This window comes from Scardinius erythrophthalmus (assembly GCF_964197995.2).
Source record: "Scardinius erythrophthalmus genome assembly, chromosome: 1".
NCBI classification, from domain to species: Eukaryota; Metazoa; Chordata; class Actinopteri; order Cypriniformes; family Leuciscidae; genus Scardinius; species Scardinius erythrophthalmus.
In genome coordinates this window covers 55,841,195-55,862,135 of record NC_138221.1, presented here as the reverse complement: position 1 = coordinate 55,862,135, position 20,941 = coordinate 55,841,195, and the positions used below count along the sequence as shown (strand labels likewise).

General features: G+C 37.5%; 1 protein-coding gene across 4 annotated transcripts; it reads right to left on the bottom strand.

The window, feature by feature from the left end:
• Nucleotides 1-3,421: 3,421 nt before the first annotated feature.
• On the bottom strand, nucleotides 3,422-20,873 carry hmgxb4a (HMG box domain containing 4a). Of its 4 annotated transcripts, none has more exons than XM_081363468.1 (13): nucleotides 20,813-20,873; nucleotides 18,705-18,785; nucleotides 18,484-18,623; nucleotides 16,397-16,475; nucleotides 12,254-12,871; nucleotides 11,130-11,342; nucleotides 10,689-10,864; nucleotides 10,518-10,599; nucleotides 10,366-10,430; nucleotides 9,535-9,637; nucleotides 9,258-9,433; nucleotides 6,010-6,132; nucleotides 3,422-5,856 (listed from the first exon to the last, which is right to left on the bottom strand). In XM_081363468.1, the coding sequence occupies exons 2-13, from the start codon at nucleotides 18,745-18,747 to the stop codon at nucleotides 5,812-5,814; spliced, it is 1,863 nt and encodes a 620-aa protein (XP_081219594.1). In that variant the 5' UTR covers nucleotides 18,748-18,785; nucleotides 20,813-20,873; the 3' UTR covers nucleotides 3,422-5,811. The 4 variants fall into 4 exon arrangements, with proteins under 4 accessions (XP_081219594.1, XP_081219591.1, XP_081219593.1 ...); XM_081363465.1 differs by lacking the exon at nucleotides 20,813-20,873 and adding an exon at nucleotides 20,535-20,761; XM_081363467.1 differs by lacking the exon at nucleotides 20,813-20,873 and adding an exon at nucleotides 20,531-20,585.
• Between the last annotated feature and the right edge of the window lie 68 nt (nucleotides 20,874-20,941).

Below are 20,941 nucleotides of genomic sequence, written 5' to 3'. Positions count from 1 at the left end.
GAAACACACCTCTTTTACAGAGACTTCTTAAAGGTGTGTCCATGAATGCTGTTTTCATGATCAGGGTGGATAAATGGCTAGTTCTGCAGCATTTTTATGGTCTGAAACCACAAACAGGAAGTTGAGCACTCTTCCTCAGTTCACTGTTCAAACATGTGTATGCTCAATGTTTTCTCTAATAGCTTCCGTCTTGTCATTTCACAGGGTTAAGTGTGGTAACAAATGGTTCTTGGGAAAGTGGTAGGACAGCAATTTCTGGGTTGAAAAGGCTAAATATGAACTTATCAAATAACAATAACTCCATTTGTGTTCCAGTAACACATGCAATGTATGTGCATAAATACAATAATGTATTATATTTACGGCTGCCAACTCTCACGCATTGAGCGTGAGACTCACGCAATTGACCCTTTTCACACGCTCTCACGCCACCACACATCCATTTTCTCACGCACAGAAAAATTGCGGAGCAAAGAGGTACTTTTAATATTAAACTAATTCTCAGCTCTTAGATTCCGTCAATTTTATTACGAAATTCAGACAAAAATACGTTTGGCGCTTGTAAATGTGACGTGACAGATCGCTGAGCGCCTCAGTTCAAGTGCACGTGAACCGATCATCTGTTACTTTTTTATTTAAAGATGCAGTACAACTTATACCGAACATAATATCGACCAATTAGTGTTTTTCAAACACGGAAAGAGGTCAATTTAACAGCAGGAGAACAATTATGTCACATAACGTTACACTTACCTCAGGAAAGCCATTTAAAGACCATAGCATGTTAATTGAATAGAAAAAATAGCTAGAGAGGAGATTTTGCTGAGCACATACATATAATATTACATATTTGGGTGGTTCTTCAACTACGGGCACTTTTGGCCTTGTGAACTTGATGTAAAAAAAATTGTTCAAATCAAAATGGTCACAGTCTAACAGTTAAATATAACTAGTCTAGTTTAATGATCCATAAGAGAACGCACTTACATTATAAGACAAATTGGTGTTTTTTGACATATTTTCCGATCCGCACTGAACAAATGTCATTTCCATCACATGCAAATATTTGATTATTATTTAAAATTCTTATGATATCCATAATTTCTTAACAGTGTAAAACCACTTCCACACATAGTTTTACCAATTTATACCTATATTGCAATTACCATAGATTTGTGGATTAAGTAAATTAATTGTCATGAGGCCCAAACACAAAGCTTACATCCACCACAACCTGAAATATAATATTGCATTGGTTAGATACATTTCAGAAAAATAACTACTTGTGTTATTACATTAAGTGGAACATTATCCCATAAAATATGCAGAATTTTTTAATGAGTGATTAGAATTTTGTACATATTTTTAAAAAAGTTATGAGGTGGTGGAAATGACTGGGTGTTGTGGAAATGACAATGAATGGACGTCCATGTAGAAAAACAGAAAACATTTAGTTGAAACCCATTTAACAAATCATTAGTCATTAGTCTGTTTGGTTCCATAACCAGATGAACAGTTACAGTCTTACTGTAAACAACTTTAAGCACAAATAGTGAGACCTTTATCCAGATGACCTCCGCAGCATCTTAAAAATAGATGAAAAGGCATTTAAACAAATATATATTTGAATAAATACATTAGTGTTGTACATTTCAATAAAAAAAATATTCATATGTAGCCACTCAATCTAAGAATTCCACCTTGTAAGCATAAATGTCATTTCCACCACACCTTTGTCATTTCCACCCAAGAAGGTAATGTGGTGGAAATGTGGTGGAAATGACTGTGGTGGAAATGATAATCCTACAGTATTTTGTAAAAAAATCCAAGCTAGTATTACATATTAGCTATGAATTGGTAGTTAGCATTGCATGCATGCAAAATACATCTATTTGTGTTAAAAAATCTATTTATTTACAAACTCATTTATTGTTACGCCATGTTTGGAAATGACATACAATAAAAATATTTTCATTTTAAGCAACATTTACCTTGAGTTTTCTTATCCAAGTTGCTGAAGAAATTTAAAATCTCCTCCATGTCAGACATGTGCTGTGATGTCATTGTTCATCTCCATAGAAACTACCCAAACAATCTTTCAAAAAAACTTTTTAAAGGGACATTACAGCGTTGTGGTGGAAATGACGGCAATACTGTGGGACAACTACATTTTGTATATAAAATCACATTAATAGTTGTCTGACCTTAAATACCTCAATTATGTTTTGATTCTTTTACTGAAACTTTATTCAGTCATAATTAAAAAAAAAAGATAAATAATTTTTTTACACTTCTTTCTCATTATTGAAGATCAAAAGTCTGGGTGTGGGACAAGCACAAAACAGCAATATTTGCATGTATAATGATGTTTAAAAAGGTGAAAAAATCATCGTAGACTACCGGTAAAAAGTTCCTAAAGTACTTTCATTGTAAATTTAACTATGAAAGTGTTAATTTTTCAAAATTAAATGTTTTTTATAAAATATGATCAAAGGACATGAAAGTGCCCGTAGTCTAAGAATTGCCCATTTATTATATTTTTATTTATGTCATTAAATAATTGTTATTATAACAAAAACTACATTATATTTAATTTAATTTAATTTAATTTGTTATTTGTAACCTTTAATAATACCAGCAGTTCGGGCCCTCTATGTTTACAGCATTAGGTGAGATTATTTTTTTAAATAAAATTTAAAATAAACATGTATCCAAATTAGTCAATAATGAGTCAAAATCAGAATCAAACCACAAGAATGGAATAGAAATCTTGAAATTTTTGTCAAGCAATAATAAAAACGGTATCCTACAGTCATTGTACAATGTTGTAAACTTCATAAAATTCAATTTAGTTACCAAATGTTTTGACAATCACAATTACACTTATTGTGATGCAATATTTGTTTTGACATCTCCTTGTCATGATTGTCAATGTCATGATTTGCCAATGCAAGAGAGTAACAGTTAGCCTACTGGCACCTTTTTTCCCCCACTTCAAGCTCTGGCCTCGATTGTTGTAATATTCCCGTCTTTGCTTATTTGAACATTTTGAACATATCCCTCCACTGCATATTGCAGCCATTTCTGTCGTGCCCTGGAGGATATGTCTGCTGCATGGAGCTCAACCCAGCCATGTGTCTGTTTCTCAATTGTTTGACGGGCGTAGTGACAATAACTAGGGGCGTGGACTCACCCCTATGACTTTCTTTGTTCTGCAGAACATAAACAATATTTTGTAGAATTTTGGTAACTAAGCGATTTCAGTTCCTACTGATTTCCAGTGTAATGGGAACTGAAAAAGTTTGGTTCTTTAGAATTCTTCAAAATATATTTTATGTTCTGCATAAGAAGGAATCTCATACAGGTTTGGAACGACATGAGGGTGATTAAATGATGACAGAATTTTTTTTTTTTTTTTTTTGGTGAACTATCCCTTTAATGAAAAATTATCATAGTGAATGTGATGAACAACACAAATGTTGTTACTCTTGAAGTTTATAATCTGATACAATCTAATACACTGAAATTCAGAAGTCTGGAAACATTGATGTTTTTGAAAGTAGTCTCTTAATCTCACTGAGGCGGCATTTATTTGATCAAAAACACTGTAAAAAAGTAATAATGTGAAATATTATTACAATTTAAATGAACTGGTTTCTGTTGTAATATATTTTAAAATGTAATTTATTCCTGTGATGACCCAGCTGAATTTCCCTACAGTATTTTTAATCAAATAAATGCAGCCTTGGTGAGATTCTTTCAAAAACATAAAAAAACCTTTAATGTTTCCAAACTTTTGACAGGCACAGTGCGTCCAAATATTTTTTTGGAGGCCACCGTATGTGCACATCAGGAAAATTCATTTATAAAAATATTTTATAACAAACCCACTTTAGATCTTTGAGATTTAATGGAAATAAGTCAATGCAAAATGCACATGTATCAATGCAAATATATTTTACTTATTTTTCCATCTTCTAAAACTAGCAACAATCACTTGTTTAAAATGATAACTTTAAAGGTGAACTAAATTGTTGGTGCAGCAAGAAATTATTTTATGGCTACCGATACCCATCAAGTTGGACACCGCATCAAGCGACACTTCAGTTGATGCCACTGTAAAATATTCACAGGCATATTTAATAAAGTTATTCAGCAACCGGAAGTGAGCTATAATTGCCAGGTTAGGCAGATGTGATAAGTATTCATCTGATCATGTGATTTTAAAATGAAGGCTACCATGTAGTGGGACCCACTGATATGACTGGGGTCTTCATGTCATGTAAGTGTATAATATTATACTAAAAATACTTGTGAAATGAGCTATGGTTTCTTAAGGTATAAAAAAAAATTAAAAGGAAAAAAAAAATACTTAGTGCACCTTTAAAATGATTTTATACATGCTTGACCTGTAAACGTGCCAAAACTTGAAAACTACAGGGGTTGGACAATGAAACTGAAACACTGGCCAATATAGAGTTGGAGGTTTCATGTCTGTATATGCTGGTGGCCAATCTTCCACTTTCCATCAGTAAGAGCAGAGTGAAGGTTGAATTAGCAGAGCAACAGCACAGCTGCACAGAAAATATTGCAATACACATAACATAACGGGAGACATATCAGAGTTCAAAAGAGGCAGAAGTGGTGCGCATCTCGCTGACTCATCTGTGACCAGGACAGCAAGTCTTTGTGGTGAATCGAGAGCTGTGGGTACATCCAACAAGAGTAACTGCTGATGCAAGAGGAAGATGTCTGAAAGAGATGTCCAGGTACAACCCAGATTGTATCCAAAAAACATAAAACCACAGCTGCCCAACTCACTGCATAATTAAATGTGCACCTCGACTCTCCTGTTTCCACCAAAACTGTGTGTCGGGAGCGTCACAGAGTCAATATTCATGGTCGGGCTGCTACAGCCAAAACAACCAAATGCCAAAAGTTGGTTTCATTGGTGCAGGCAGAGGAAATCTTGGGCTGTGAACAATGTGAAACATGTATTGCTCTCTGATGAGTCCTTAGGCTTGGGCTGCGATATCATGGCATCCCCTACTGTACTTGATGGACGTTGAACATCTACAATGGCCTGCACAGTCACCAGATCTAAATATTTTGAGCCACTTTGGGGAATTTTGGAGGAGAAAGTCAGAAAACGTTTTCAGCATTACATAGTAACCTGTCCACTGTTCTAGAAGAGGAATGTCTCAAAATCCCTCTGGCCACTGTGAAGAAATTGTGTCTGTCATTCCTAAGATGAACTGATGCTGTATTAGCTGCAAAAGGAGGCCCTACACCACAATTATAATTACTGTGGTCTAAAACCAGGTGTTTCACTTTCATTGTCCAACCCCAGTATATTATTACAACATTTACATTACAAAAATACAATATGTAAGACATGAAATGATGATAGCGCAGTTAAACCGCAGTTGATATAAATTAAGTCAATGTTAAATTAGAAAACAACATTGGGCCATAAAACTAAACTGCATATATTTGTGTAAAACATAAAAAGCATGTGAATTTGATCACATATACTCACAAACACATCTTTAAACAGACCTTGACATTTTGAGACGCCCACACAAACACAAAAGGGAAACTTCAAAAGTGTCCTCTAAAATAGGATTTTTTTTTCTAACAACAATAAAAAAATGACTAACATTTTAAATACAATTTTTAAAAACATGTCAGAGATTAAGAATGTCCATTGATCAGAAAAAGTTTTAAAAAAACAGCTCTGGTCCTCTGTTTGGTGCTTCTAGGAATATGTCCAAATGTAACCCAGTCTCTTGTAAGTGCCTTTTAAGAGATTCATAGTCCAGGCATTATGTAAGCGATGTTGTCCAAAGTGTTTGACTGCAAAGAAAAAGTAGGTGAGGGTCAGAGTTGAAATCATAAACTGTGCATTTGAATCGCAAATAAAAAGCTTTTGTAAACACTTTGTAGAAAAAAAGTGAATTGTTGGGGACCCCATAATAAAAAACTGCAATGTGTGAAAGTGTGTCTCACCAGGACGTTGCGTGGACAGCCGTTGAGCTGGGGAACTTGTGCGGTCAGGCAGGTTAATGGACCAAGAGCACATAAAATGGAGTCCAACAGAACCGAAAGACTGCCAGACACCGCCACCATCCCCTGCAGGACGAACAGAGACGTTTATGGAGATGATCTATAATATTCGAAAGGCAATTTTCGCCTCCACAAATTCAGTGGTTCAAATTCGACAGAAAATTCAACAATTGACTTCCTGGAACGGCAGGAATATCAGTAGATTGCCGATTGATAATCTCCATAGCTGTTAGCGACCTCACCAGCAGGGGGTGCAGAGAGTGATTCATTCATAAAAATGGATTTACAGAAATGAAGCAAGCAATAAGTATTTGTGATGATTATCAGGACCAGTTAATACATGGAAAAGCTGATAAAAACACAAAAACTGTGTTTACATTTAAGTCTTCACAGTTAGTTTTGCACATGTAAGCAGCTTTCTCTACTGTGAACAAGATTATAATGTTATTCCCTGATGCTGATGTACAGATAAAACGTTAAATCTGAGGTAGTAGACATATTTCTTTCGTGGTTTCGTTTTCTTAACTTTATATTGCGGTGCTGTGCTGCAAAACTGGGGATTCCCTCAATACGTCATTCTCCAGGATTCCACTAACAGCTATGGAGATTATCAATCGGCAATCTACTGATATTCCTGCTGTTCCCGGATGTCAAATGTTGAATTTTTACATTTACATTTAGTCATTTAGCAGACGCTTTTGTCCAAAGTGACTTACAAATTAGGACTAAATTAAGCGAGTCATTGTGAAGAGGCAAAAAACTACGCAAGAAGTGGCCAAAATACGAAGTTCAGGCATTGTTCATGAGTAGCATGAGCCCCATAAGCGAGCATTTAGAGGAAAAGGAAACGTTTTTTTTTTTTCTGTCGATTTGAGCCAAATAATTTGTGGAAGCAAATTTGTAAAGCGGAATAAAATGGACCGAAAATTGCCTGTCGAATATTATAGGTTGTATTTACAGAATGAAAATTTTGGATGTGAAATCTGAATTGATGGATTATTGAATTTTTAAATAATGAAAACGTTTTGAATTGAAATATTCACAGCTTAAATATACAACCATGTTGAATTTCAGCCCATAAAAATGCAAGCCCTAAAAATACAATGCATTAAAATGCAAGCAGGGTTAATGCAATGCATATTTTTTCAAGTAGTGCAATTCAACAAGCTTTTTTGTTTCAAAAACATTTGTCATTATTTTACTTCCATAACAGGGGTCATCATCTCTCTGATTGGTCAGTGTCTACGCAGCAGAGTGTGATGTACTGTGTGTTGTGACACATTCCTCCCATGACCATCATTAAATGTTGTGTGCCATTGTACACCTCCTGTTGGCTCAGACCAGACGGGACAGCGTTCATTGCCCTCGTGCACTGATGAGTCTTGGACGTCTAACACCCTGTCTCTGGTTTGAGGTTCGTCCCTCCTCGAACTCTGCTGATAAACCCTCATCACTGCTGACCGAGAGCGACACACAATAGAGCTTAGATTCTCTGCCCGAGCCCGAGCCCGGACTCGACCCGACCCGACCCGCGGGCCGGGTCGGGCCGATATTTCCCGCAACTGTCCTCGGGCCGGGTCGGGTCGGGCCCTTGATAAAGCACGTCACATGTCATGCGCAGCGTCTCGTCCACTTGCACTCGCAGTCTCGCACGCGTGACACATCACACCTGCTGTGCGTGATAGCATATATTCTGTAGCTTAAGTGCTTGAAGAAGCAAAGAAAAAAATTAAAACAGGAGGAGAATTAACTTTGAGCAAGTTTGGAGGAAAATCGGAGGTATGGAAACATTTTAAATAGTCGTGGGGAGTGACAACATATGTGTTGGCTTTGTCTCGTCACTCTCGTGCATTAAATGCAGCACGCTACCATGACAGCAAAAAAAAAAAAAAAAAAAAACCGGGGACTTCGACGATGAACAGACACATGAAGTGTGTCTTGCCATGACAGAAATTATGACAGTAGTCAGCCTCAGCCCTCGATGTCCTCTTTTGTTTCTTTTCCGATCCATTCAATTATTTCTGAATAAACAAACAACGCAGTTTACATGCTTCTTCCTTGTCGCATAATAAATAAATGCATGCACAATTGTGAATATGATAAATGTTACAGATATGTTTTACTATGCACAAAAAAATGCCTTTTAACATGTGCAAAATTCAGAATTAAATGAATGTGCTGCAATTTATTCAAAAGGAGAGTCTGTACGTGTTTTAGCCATTGAATAGCCTAAGCACATTTAGTTTCAAGTTTGTCAAGTTTTGTTTTGAAGAAAGCTTTTCTTTAAAGTGAATTTCGTTTAGTATAAATTGTATTTTAATTTTAATACATTTTTCATCAACCAATTGTCTGGATTTACAGGCCTAAAACGCAATTTACCAGACATCACGACATGGAGTCGCGGGCGCGCCGCGGTCACTTACACCATTTGAAATCGCGCTGTCACCGAATTTTCAAATGCACATCTTGCTTGTTGCTCACACACACATATTATGTTGAAATAACAATATATTGAAGTATCATTATTAATAATAATTAATCTTTAAGAATATTTGATTGAATGCTGAATGTTGTGCTTGTCCAATTCAATAAAATTAAAACTTTAGTTGTGATAATAAAATAATTGAATATTTAATATTGAGTGGCCAATTTTTGATCATTTATTAATATATAACTGCGCAGCTCCCCCCTGTAGCCTAAATGAGCACAGCAGCACCTGCGTTAAAAAAATTCTGGCGCCGCCCCTGGTTATAACGGCCGACATATTAAAAATGGTCGGGTTTAAATCGGGCTCGGGCTCATAATTACAGTGAACGTGTCGGGCCGGGCCGGGCTCGGACACAACGGGCTCGGGCTCGGGTAGGGTCGGGCTTGATTTGTTGGGCCCGATCTAAGCTCTAACACACAAGCCTCTCCGTTTCAGAGATACTCTGAGCCAATCGCCTTGCCAGAACAGTTTGGCCCGTGTCAAAGTCGCTCAGATCTTTATTCCTGCCCATTTCTCCTGCGTCCAACATGTTGATTACGAGAACTGATTGTTTGCTTTCTATCTAATCTACCCAGATCTTAATATGTGTGCTTGTTACGAGATGATCAATGATATTCGCTTCACCTGTGACTGGTCATAATGTTTTGGCTCATCAGTGTAAATGTGGAAAGCCTTCTAAAAGGGACATTTTTGTGATACAAACCTCCGTTTCCTGAAGTCGGTGTCCAATCAGAGACAGCGACTCGCCCAACAGCTGCAGGTGAGCTGCTGCATCTATGGGGTCCACATCAGGCACCCGCACCGGAGACAACGACATACCTAGAGACGAGCGGCCCTGAGGGGCCAGTCCTGCTCCTAAACTCACACCTTTACTGGAGCCTGAGACAAGCAGATACACAGGTACTAAAGAAAGGGCTCAAGAAATATGTCGATACATGAGAAAAAATGTAATGTGTAAATGTAAAAAGCTTTGGTCTCACCTTTACTTTTACTGTCTGAGGTTGTTAAGGTTTTCCGCTTGACCGTCATAGCTTCAGCTTTATTCTGCTTATGCTGGAGATATTGAGCTTTCTGTCTCCAAACCTTCAGTGTCAGAAAGAGGACAGAAAGAGAGGATATGCAACACTGTCCCACATCTGACTGAAATTACAAAACGCTGCCATTAAGTGTTTAAAGCCAACATGAAACGACCCATTTTACTTGTTATTTCCTTCAGATCGTGTCAAGATGTGACAAATTACTTGCTACTTTCAGTTTTGTTAACTATTAAAAATGGTTTTCGGTATTTGAATTAAAGCTGAAAAAATATATAAATACTAGATTTGCAAGTTTAAGCTGATGTACTAAAATTAATTAAAATAAAATAAAACAAGTTTGATAAAATAAATGAAAGCTAAATATAAATAATAATAAAAATGACAAAAGCACATTCAATTACTAAAACTTAAAATAAAAGAAATTTCAACTAAAAATCTAAAAATAAGCTCATTCAAAATATTAATAAATATTAATAGCATATAAATAATACTAAAACTACTCTTGCCTCTTTATGAGCATTAACTAGCATTACATATATATAAATATATATAAATGTATTGACAAATTATACATAATCCATTACAATAGCCTAAAACAATGACAAAATTACCATTAGTTAACATTAACCAGTGGAAAAGGAAAGTCATATGAGAAATGGAGCAAGTTACATTTTGATAAAAGATACTAAAGACACAATGATACACACAATGCACAATAACAACAAGTCATATATTTTATTTGAAATCTATAAAGTAAAGGTAAAAGGTGCTGACCAGTTTGTCTTTTTCAGGCAGCTGTTTCCACACCTCTGCGAGTTTCTTACTCAGCTCCCCGAAGACTGAGGCGGAAAAAGAACAAATATTCAACCAATCACGAACCAGCACAGATGATTGACAGATCAGGTGCAGAGAACAACAGCACTCACCTAATCCAGGCTGCTCTGCGTTGATATTGACCCTGTACTCTTTACAGAACACCTGATAGGCTGTCATGTTCTTCTTCTTCGGCTGACGGGATGATTGACAGAACATTAAAATGACTGCAAAAATCAAACCTCAAGGTGTTTACACCGGTGTAAGAAAGAGATTTAATTTACCTTGTCCTTGTCATGTTTCTCTTTCTCCTTTTCCTCCTTCTTCTTCTTCTTCTCGCCCATCAGTTCAATGCTTTGATGGTGATGGGACGAGGTGGGTGGAGCCATAGCGTACATGCCACCAGAAGTGCTGTGATTGGATGAGCTGTGAGAATGGGAGTGGCTTCTAGACTGATCACCTGATTAGCAGAGAGAGACAAGTTTAAATTCAGTAAAATCAGATTCAGTGTAACCACAGTAAAATGAAAAACAACAATCCATCGGTTTTAGCTTTAAGGCAAGACGCAAAAACATTCACTGCATCCGAAATCACAACTGTCTGAGTAGGTCCTGCATTTGAATGTGAATTTACTTCGCAACCGTTAAAACAGTCTGTTCTGTATAGTATGAATATGGATATTATGAATGAAATGGGGTGTCTTGCCTTAAAGAAATGTGTCTCACCTGGACAGCTTTTCTTCCCTCCACTTCCTTTGCTGTGTTTCTTCTCCCTGGATCCTTTCTCTCTGTCTCGCTCTCTATCCTTTTTCTTTTTGCTCTTCTTGCTCTTTTTCTTCTTTTTTGAAAGATGTGTGTACGAGTCGTCAATCACCAGCTCGCCGGCCTCTAGTTCTCCTCCTGAAGATGAGCTGTCTCCTCCCATGCCTCCGTAATGACCTGATGAATACCAACAGAAAAATGATTGGTTAGTGTCTGTGAGGGTTTCATTTCTTTGTTTTTTAGAGCTTTTGGACAATTGGATGTTGAAAGTTTGTAATTATTCAGACACCATAAGTAAAGATTGACCAGTATTGACTTTTTATGACTGATACCGACACAGATTATGTTTCAGTTTCAGAAAAAAAAAAAAAAAAGTTTTCTCAATACACAATATTAAAATATTATTAAATAATATTATTATTTTCTTTAAATAAAAATTACTACTATTGTTGATATTTATGCCATTATATTTATATGTTGTTATTCATCTAAATCTAAACCAAGGCTGCATTTATTTGCATATTTACATATATATATATATTACATTCATCATTAAAAACACTAATATTGTGAAATATTATTACAATTTAAAATATCTGTTGACTATTTAAATATATTTTAAAATGTAATTTACTCCTGTGATGGTGAAGCTGAATTTTTAGCATCATTACTCCAGCCTTCAGTGTCCATGATCCTTCAGAAATCATTATAATATGATGATTTGGTGCTCAATAAACATTTATTATTATTATCAATGTTCAAAAGAGTAATAATTTTTGTGTGATTAATAGAAAGTTCAAAATATGTTTTTACTGTCACTTTTGATCAATTTAATGCAATCTTGCTGAATAAAAGAATGTTTCTTTTTTCAAAAACAAATCTTACTGACCCAAAACTTTTAATCAGTAGTGTATATATCTTTGTTTTGATTTGAAACAATACATTGAATAAGTTACTATACATGTGAATACAGTTATTGGGTGCTTTGCTTTAAAGATCCACCAATGTCATGTATCAGTAGACCCCTATTACTCGAAAACTCATATTAAAGAACAGATTAAACTGAAAAGGTGTAATTCCCCACTCACCCACGACCTCCACCTCTTTCCCCACGACAGGCAGCGGCTCTCGGCTGTGCTGCTTTTTCTTGGGTGGCTTCGGCATCATTTTGTCTTTGTCTTTCTCCTTCTTCATCCCTCCTTTCTTCGAGCTGGAGGACGAATGATGGCCTGCCACACCCGAGGAGGAAGAAGAATGGACCGGGAAGGAGAATCCCTCGTTCGTCCCGACACCTTCGTTCTTCTCTTTTGAAGAAAGGATGAGCTTCATCTTCAGTCCTTCAGCTTCACAGAGCGTCAGCGGCTCTCCTTTTCCAGCTCCTCCGTGGAACAGCAGTGACTTCGAGGAGGAGGAATGCTTTTTAGACGAGGACGAGCCGGGCGGACGCGAGTGCGAGAAGGAGTGGCTGCTCTTAGAGCCGCTGTCCTGTTTGCGGTCTTTGGAGGAGTGCGAGGAGGCGTGGGGAGGGTAGGAGGGTTTTTTGTAGAAGTGCGGGGTGGGGTCGGTGCCCGTGGCCAGCGGGGAGGTAATGGCCTCCAGGAGGCCCATGGCTGTGTCTGTGGAGTGGGACGAGGAGGAGAGGGAGGGCGAGTGATCTGAAGACTTGCGCTTCTTCTTGTGGGGCGGCTGACCAGAGCTGTGATGGTCTGTGGGGAGAGTTTAGAAACTATTTTAAAGCTGCATTATATTGTTATTGAGCACGTTCATAAGACATCAGTGTTCAAAACTGTCCTCTTAGCTTACCCCGATTCTTAACGTAAGATTATAAATACGATTTAGAATTTGAGCTATAAGACGTGCATTTCGATTTCGCTTATCGATTCTTGTGTGCACATTTTAATATGACTTTAAACCATTCAAGTGCAAGAAGACCCGCGCGCTGTTTTCTGTGCTGCACACACATCCAAAATGATGTGCGCACAGAAGGCCGCCTGACATACTGAATAGTGTGCGATACTGAACTTTTTGTATTTGAACAGACAAATACACACATGATACAGCTGCAAATAAGTATTTGAACACCTGTCTATCAGCTAGAATTCTGACCCTCAAAGACCTGTTAGTCTGCCTTTAAAATGTCCACCTCCACTCCATTTATTATCCTAAATTAGATGCACCTGTTTGAGGTCGTTAGCTGCATAAAGACACCTGTCCACCCCATACAATCATGGCCAAGACCAAAGAGCTGTCCAAAGACACTAGAGACAAAATTGTACACCTCCACAAGGCTGGAAAGGGCTACGGGGAAATTGCCAAGCAGCTTGGTGAAAAAAGGTCCACTGTTGGAGCAATCATTAGAAAATGGAAGAAGCTAAACATGACTGTCAATCTCCCTCGGACTGGGGCTCCATGCAAGATCTCACCTCGTGGGGTCTCAATGATCCTAAGAAAGGTGAGAAATCAGCCCAGAACTACACGGGAGGAGCTGGTCAATGACCTGAAAAGAGCTGGGACCACCGTTTCCAAGGTTACTGTTGGTAATACACTAAGACGTCATGGTTTGAAATCATGCATGGCACGGAAGGTTCCCCTGCTTAAACCAGCACGTCAAGGCCCGTCTTAAGTTTGCCAATGACCATTTGGATGATCCAGAGGAATCAAGGGAGAAAGTCATGTGGTCAGATGAGACCAAAATAGAACTTTTTGGTCATAATTCCACTAAACGTGTTTGGAGGAAGAAGAATGATGAGTACCATCCCAAGAACACCATCCCTACTGTGAAGCATGGGGGTGGTAGCATCATGCTTTGGGGGTGTTTTTCTGCACATGGGACAGGGCGATTGCACTGTATTAAGGAGAGGATGACCGGGGCCATGTATTGCGAGATTTTGGGGAACAACCTCCTTCCGTCAGTTAGAGCATTGAAGATGGGTCGAGGCTGGGTCTTCCAACATGACAATGACCCGAAGCACACAGCCAGGATAACCAGGGTATATGCAGGAATCTTGAAGTTAATTTTAATACCTTTTCAAGACTTTTTCAAGACCTTCTCAATATTTTTTAATACCTCACCGCCACTTCAAGCTGTAACCATTTACATCAGTGATGCTTTTAACTTAACAGTTTTAGTTTGTGATAAAGACTATACGCACTACGTAATACGCACTGGGACCGCCAGAGTGTACATTGCAGGGCTCGCAAAATTTCAAAATCACTGGTAGCCCTTCAGACAGGCACTCTCCAGATTTTGGTAGCCCGAAATGAATTTTACAAGCCCATATAAAAAGACTATATTTTAAATGTAGAATATTGGTTAGGAGTCAACACAATGAATCAAAAACTTTTTCAAAACACAAATATCAACAAATCTGCATCTGATTCTAACTGAACTGAAATTGTGTGACCAGTATGGAACATGAATCAGTCTGTGTCGGTGGCTCAGCCCCCAATGAGGGTATGATAAAAAAATAAATAATAAGTAACTCTTTAGTTTAGGGTTTAATGCTCACTATTAACTTGTTTCATTAACATGCAGATGGCAGGGTTTTTTCATCACTGAGGACCCGAATGTGAGATATGCTAGTCAGGGGGGTTCGGGGGCACCTCTGAGAAAATTTAGATTTCTCTGATCTACATATGTGCATTTTAAGATGTTTTGAAGGCCAAAAAAATTGGATAACAATAGCTTTAAAGGAGAACTCCGGTCAATTTTAACATTGAGCTCATTTTTTTGTACATTTGGAGTGCTGTCAATACAGAGAACAATGACAAAAATCGGTGTTGCCTACACCGAGTTATTCTATTTTTAAAATTTGCACCCTGTTGACTTCAATGGGGCAAGTACTAAACCTGCTTTTAGCCTCTTAACATCCTTGATGTGTCATTACAAGTGCACAGAAAATGTGAGTGATTCCTTCTGAGTGATCACGAGTGGATCTGACTGCAATAGATGTGAAAGATATGAAGAAAAATTATGTTTATTCAGCCAGCGCAAATACCTGTTTACATCCTGTTTTTCGGTTGAAGTCCAAAGTAGTCGATTGCCGAGTTCACGCGCATAGGTTTAGTTACCTATGATCACTGCCCGCTCTGGTGCTCTCGGAGGCAATTTACGAACGCACCCACAATAGCCTAGTTTTTTATGTACCTGTTCGTTTTAAAAAAAAAAAAGACTAAATTCACACACGTTTACGATGTTTTTGGGATTCAAACTGTTGGACAGCTAATTCAGAAAAAATACTTTCAAAATTTAAGACTTTATAAAGCCGTGATAAGACTTTTTAATACTTTTTAAGGGTCTTAATTTTCCCAAAATTGATTTATCACCTTTTAAGACTTTTCAAGACCCCGCGGATACCCTGATAACCAAAGAGTGGCTCTGTAAGAAGCATATCAAGGTTCTGGCGTGGCCTAGCCAGTCTCCAGACCTAAACCCAATAGAGAATCTTTGGAGGGAGCTCAAACTCCGTGTTTCTCAGCGACAGCCCAGAAACCTGACTGATCTAGAGAAGATCTGTGTGGAGGAGTGGGCCAAAATCCCTCCTGCAGTGTGTGCAAACCTGGTGAAAAACTACAGGAAACGTTTGACCTCTGTAATTGCAAACAAAGGCTACTGTACCAAATATTAAAATTGATTTTCTCAGGTGTTCAAATACTTATTTTCAGCTGTATCATACAAATAAATAGTTAAAAAAATCATACATTGTGATTTCTGGATTATTTTTTTTAGATTATGTCTCTCACAGTGAACATGCACCTATGATGACAATTTCAGACCCCTCCATGATTTCTAAGTGGGAGAACTTGCAAAATAGCAGGGTGTTCAAATACTTATTTTCCTCACTGTAAATATAAAAATATGTACAATAATATAGAAACAAAAATATAAAATTTTAACATAATATAAAAATAAAACTATTTCACCCAATTTTGTTTTGGCTGTTTATTTTTTTGTGCTGAGAAAACAAATATTCTAACGTAAGACTACTGTAATCAATGAACAACATTCAACGTAGTGCACTATTTGCATAGTACACATGAAAAGCAATTTAACTGAGTAGCAGCCCATGAAGAATGTTTTAATAATGTTTCTGTAGCTTTAGAGGCTCGATTTCATTAAGAATGCTCCCTTAGAAAGTAACATCCTAGCAAGAAGCGCTGGAACACTTTTAATTTTGGATATGTTGGAACAGATTTAATGCTGCCTTATAAAACAAGACAAAACTCCTCACCTCTGTGATAGTAGTCATCGCTCAAGTGCTTCTTTTTTTTCTTGTGAGAATCTCCTCCTAATAGGAAAAGGTCAGAATCCTAAAAAGACAACAGTGCGTGTTGAAATAGGCATGATATGTACCACAAAGATAATGTTAGTGAGGAAACAATCCACATATGGTTACTGATCTAATACTAGAGCTACAATGGGAATGCTCTGAGTAGGGATGCTCTGATCAGAAACGATACAATTACTGATAATTGTTATCTAAATCGGCATACGGATTCCCAATTATTGAAAGGTACGTTATGTAACTTGGTTGGTGATTTAGCTGCTCAATGTTCACCTTTCTCGCTCGTTGTGACAACTAACCTTTCCACTCACACACAATACACGTCAAAGTAACCGGAGCAACCTCCAGCGAAAAACCATCCAGCCCGGTCTAAAATATAAACTTATAATAGACTTACCATAGTGAATCAGGGTAAGACAAAACGCGTTTTGGAATAAGGATTGATGATGTATTGACTCATTATTTAAATGTTGTTAATTTTGAATAAAAAAAGTTACATAGTGTAACTTTAAAGCTACAATATGTAAGATTTTTGTAATAAAATATCCAAAAATCACTTGCACAGTGTGATATATTTCCTGCAGTTGTGTACTTACAATATCCCAAAAGTTCCCAAAGATTTTTAATTTCAGAGAAATTCCAATTTTAAATAATGGCTCGTCCCTGTCGCCCTGTCCTGTCAATGACGTAAAATCCGCGTTATCTCTGGTTTCCGCTTGTACTGCCATAGTAACAACTGCGTTACGTCTAGCGGCACGCTCACGCTGTTTAAAAACACATTAAAAACATGAATGTATTCACTCATCCATAAACATTATTAGATCCATCAGCATGATGGCAAGTTCCATAATTCGGTTTATGCGTCATCAACATACGCCTTTGTTATTGTAAGAGGTTAGCGAGCTCTAGCGGAGAAAAAAATTACATATTATAGCTTTAATGAAATAAACTAAAATATACATTTTTAAGAGGCTTAATAAAAACAAGTAGGCTTACACAAAATATTATCTATATTAAAATACATAACATTACGCAACTACCACTTTCAAGCCCCAGAAAGATAGTAAAGGCATCATAAAAGTATCTCCAACACACGTTCACGAGAGCACCATGACGCATGCGTGTTGTGTTGACACGAGAGCAGATGTTGTTGCGTGAATGCGTGTTGGAGACTAGTGTTTTGAAAAAGTGATAAATCATGTTTTTTGTGTGCAAACAAAGCACTCAAGTCGTTTAATACAACTAAGGTTAAACCACTGGAGTCACAGTGGTCATCAGTTTCATGATCTCCTCACTACCTTTCTGGGGCTTGAAAGTGGTAGTTGCATAGACTGTCAATGGAGGGACAGAAAGCTCTCAGATTTAATTGAAAATACCTTCATTTGTGTTCTGAAGATGAACGAATGTCTTCCAGGTTTGGAACGACATGATGGTGAGTAATTACTGACACTAGAATTTTTAATTTTGGGTGAACTAACCCTTTAGTTTAATAAGTGGAAACAGATGCTACCGTTATGGGAGTTGTTTAATATAGATCTGTAGATTTGTATCCCACTTTGTAACCAACATTATTATTATTTTACTTACCCTTGAGGAAGACTGAGGCAGCACATACATTTTTCATCTTTTCTCGACACTTTTAATACTATCACGCAGGTGATGACAGGAAGTGATGCTGAGGGCATCACTTAATAGAAATAGAAAATAGAAAGCTTTTTGTCAGTTTATGTGATCAGACAAGTTGCGAGTCATAGGAAGTGAGTATCAGCCGAGTGATCGTAGCATCCCTAAGCAAGAGTCAATGACAAGTACCCTGAGAGGGAAAAACACAGGTCCAAGTCCTTCTCAGGCCAGATGTCATATCTACCTAGGTAACATAACATCAAGTCGCGTGTTTTATTAAAATCATTAGAATCTACAAACAGGCAACACAGTTACGGAACATATATACTGGTAAAATCAATGGACGGCAATGATTCTTGTTAATATGATGCAACTTGATGTTGGATGTCACCGTAACTCCCTGCTGTTACCTTGTGGTGTTTCTTGGAGGTTTTGAGCACCTGCGCTGCGATTTCTTCTTCCTCCCTCAACAGATCTTTATACGAGCGCCTCTTCTCTCTTTGGCTGCGACCAGCAACAAGACCGACCTCTCCTTCCATTCCCGAAATATCTACAAGAAATGCAGTTTTGCAGTAGGTTTTCAATGGACATGTTTGAGTGTATTAACATGCTTTTGTCTGACAATCATTACCCATCATTCCTTTCTTCTTTATCTCCTCAAAGGCCATAGTCATTCTTGGTTCTTCAGGTGGGACTGGTCAGTCTTGTGACTCTAATGAACAAAAACAGATTAAAATCATCAAGCTCAGTCCAAAAAAACACTCTTGACTAGAACAAAGTGTTTAAAGAACAAACTATCTTCAAAGACCTTTCCAGCTTAGGTAACTAATAATTCTGCTTCGGTATGTATTAGTTATCTGTACAACTTTGTTGCAGTCAAATGTCAAACTGTAGAATTGTTTTGCATGAAATTTGATTATAAATATTGCATTTTTCGGTTGGTCCTCTGGTTTAGTCTAATACTTGTATTCTTATCTACCACTTTTAGAAATATCTAAAAAAGTCTTTTAGCAATAAAAGTGTATTACACAATATATCACTTTTGTCACTGACAGACAAAAGACAGAACAGGTAACATTTGAATTCTCAGCTTTCAAATTTTGTAAATTTTATTATGAAATTCAAACCATTTTAATGCAATTTTGGCGCTCTTAAAGAGACAGTTCATCCAAAAATGAAAAATTCTGTCATCATTTGCTCACCCTCAAGTTGTTCCAAACCTTTATGCTTTTCACAAAAGAAGATATTATGAAGAATATGGGTAACCAAACAGATGATGGGCACCCATTGACTTCACTTGTATGGCGAAAGAAAATACTAAGGAAGTCAATGGTGCCCCACAACTGTTCGGTTATAAAAAATGATTCATAATATCTTCTTTTGTGTTCAGCAGTAGAATGAAATTCATACAGGTTTGCAACAACTTGAGGGTGAGTAAATGATGACAGAATTGTCATTTTTGGGTGAACTGTCCCTTTAACCTGGCGTGACAGATAGACAAGTTCAAGTTGCACGTGAAGCATCCATTTTTACTACTATTTACAGCACAAAATAATCAGAGGGTATGTTGAAAAATCCAGTAGGCCTACAACTTACTGAATGTATCATGTCTCATGTAATCGCTCAATCAGTGTTTCAACTGCAGATAAAACAATGTCATAACATTTACCTCAGAAAAGCTATTCAGCATCCATGAACTGTAATTCAATCAATTCAATTCAATATCGATACAAAACCCATCCCTAATTCTCACTCCAAGCTGAACTCAAAAGTTGGCAGCCCTGATTTTATACTGAAAGATCGTTAATACTTTATTTAGTCTTTGTTACACAAGTTACATGTAGTTACTATAGTAATAGCTATAAATTGTGCATAATTTCAAAATGTAACTAACCCTAAACCAAACCAAACCAAACCCTAATCCTACCCTAACCTATAGTAAGAACATGTAGTTAATTAATATTGCTCAGTATAATTACACTGTAACAGGGACACTTTAAAATAAAGTGTAACCAAGATAATTTGATTATGGACTAAAAGCCACAAAAGTTTGCAATTACTATACAAATAAACCTGAATTCAATAATATGATGCTTAACATATTAAAAATGTAAAACCAAATAAATGAAATGAACTAATACTGCAAAAACTATGGGAAAAAACAGAACTCATTACAAAAACAGTTCTTCGTCTTCTGATTACGATAAAAGGTTTCTTCTAATATAATAATGTTGCATGCAGAAGTGTTACACAACTCTGAAGATGTGCTACTGGAAGCACACACACTCATTAGTGACAGATCAGACTCAGCAACACACATCAGCTTTCCTCCAGCCGCAAGTTTAGTCAAGCTTCCAGTGACATTCGCCGGAATCCCAACAACACGAACGAGATCTGCCTCCCTCAACACTCATTATTGCACATTTCCCGCCTACTTTTGAAGAAATGCACACTCACACACCCCCTTCCCCTCGCTTCATCAGGATCCAGCGCTTCCCTGTTTCAGCTCGAGTGTATTCGGGCAGCTGCGGACGTGTCGCGCGTCTCTGACGGATCGGCCAGCGCGCGCAGACCCGCGGCTGCGGTGCACATAGGCCGGTATCGGGTTACAACTCGATCAACGGAGCGTTCTCACCATGCAATTTTATGGGAGCTTTCAGTACTGCAAAAATGGCACGGAATGCATGTAAGCTATATGCAGAAATCAGAAGTTTTGTGCAAAAATCTGCGAAATATTACCTCGGGTTGGATGTGGGTTTAGTTGGCGCGCGACGCCATCTTTGATGGGAGTCAACAACAAAGCAGCCAAAGATGAGGAGGAGGGACTTTGAGACCAGAGAGTGTATCACAACAATGAAAGCCCTCTTT

What these genes read in the sequence shown, in the direction of transcription:
- hmgxb4a (XM_081363468.1), bottom strand. Translation starts at nt 18,747, where the DNA reads ATGACTATGGCCTTTGAGGAGATAAAGAAGAAAGGAATGATGG. An exon ending in CGATGACTACTATCACAGAG is followed by an intron (nt 12,872 to 16,396) that starts GTGAGGAGTTTT and finishes CTCTCCCCACAG; the next exon opens with ACCATCACAGCTCTGGTCAG. An exon ending in GCTGTCCACGCAACGTCCTG is followed by an intron (nt 5,857 to 6,009) that starts GTGAGACACACT and finishes TTTTCTTTGCAG; the next exon opens with TCAAACACTTTGGACAACAT.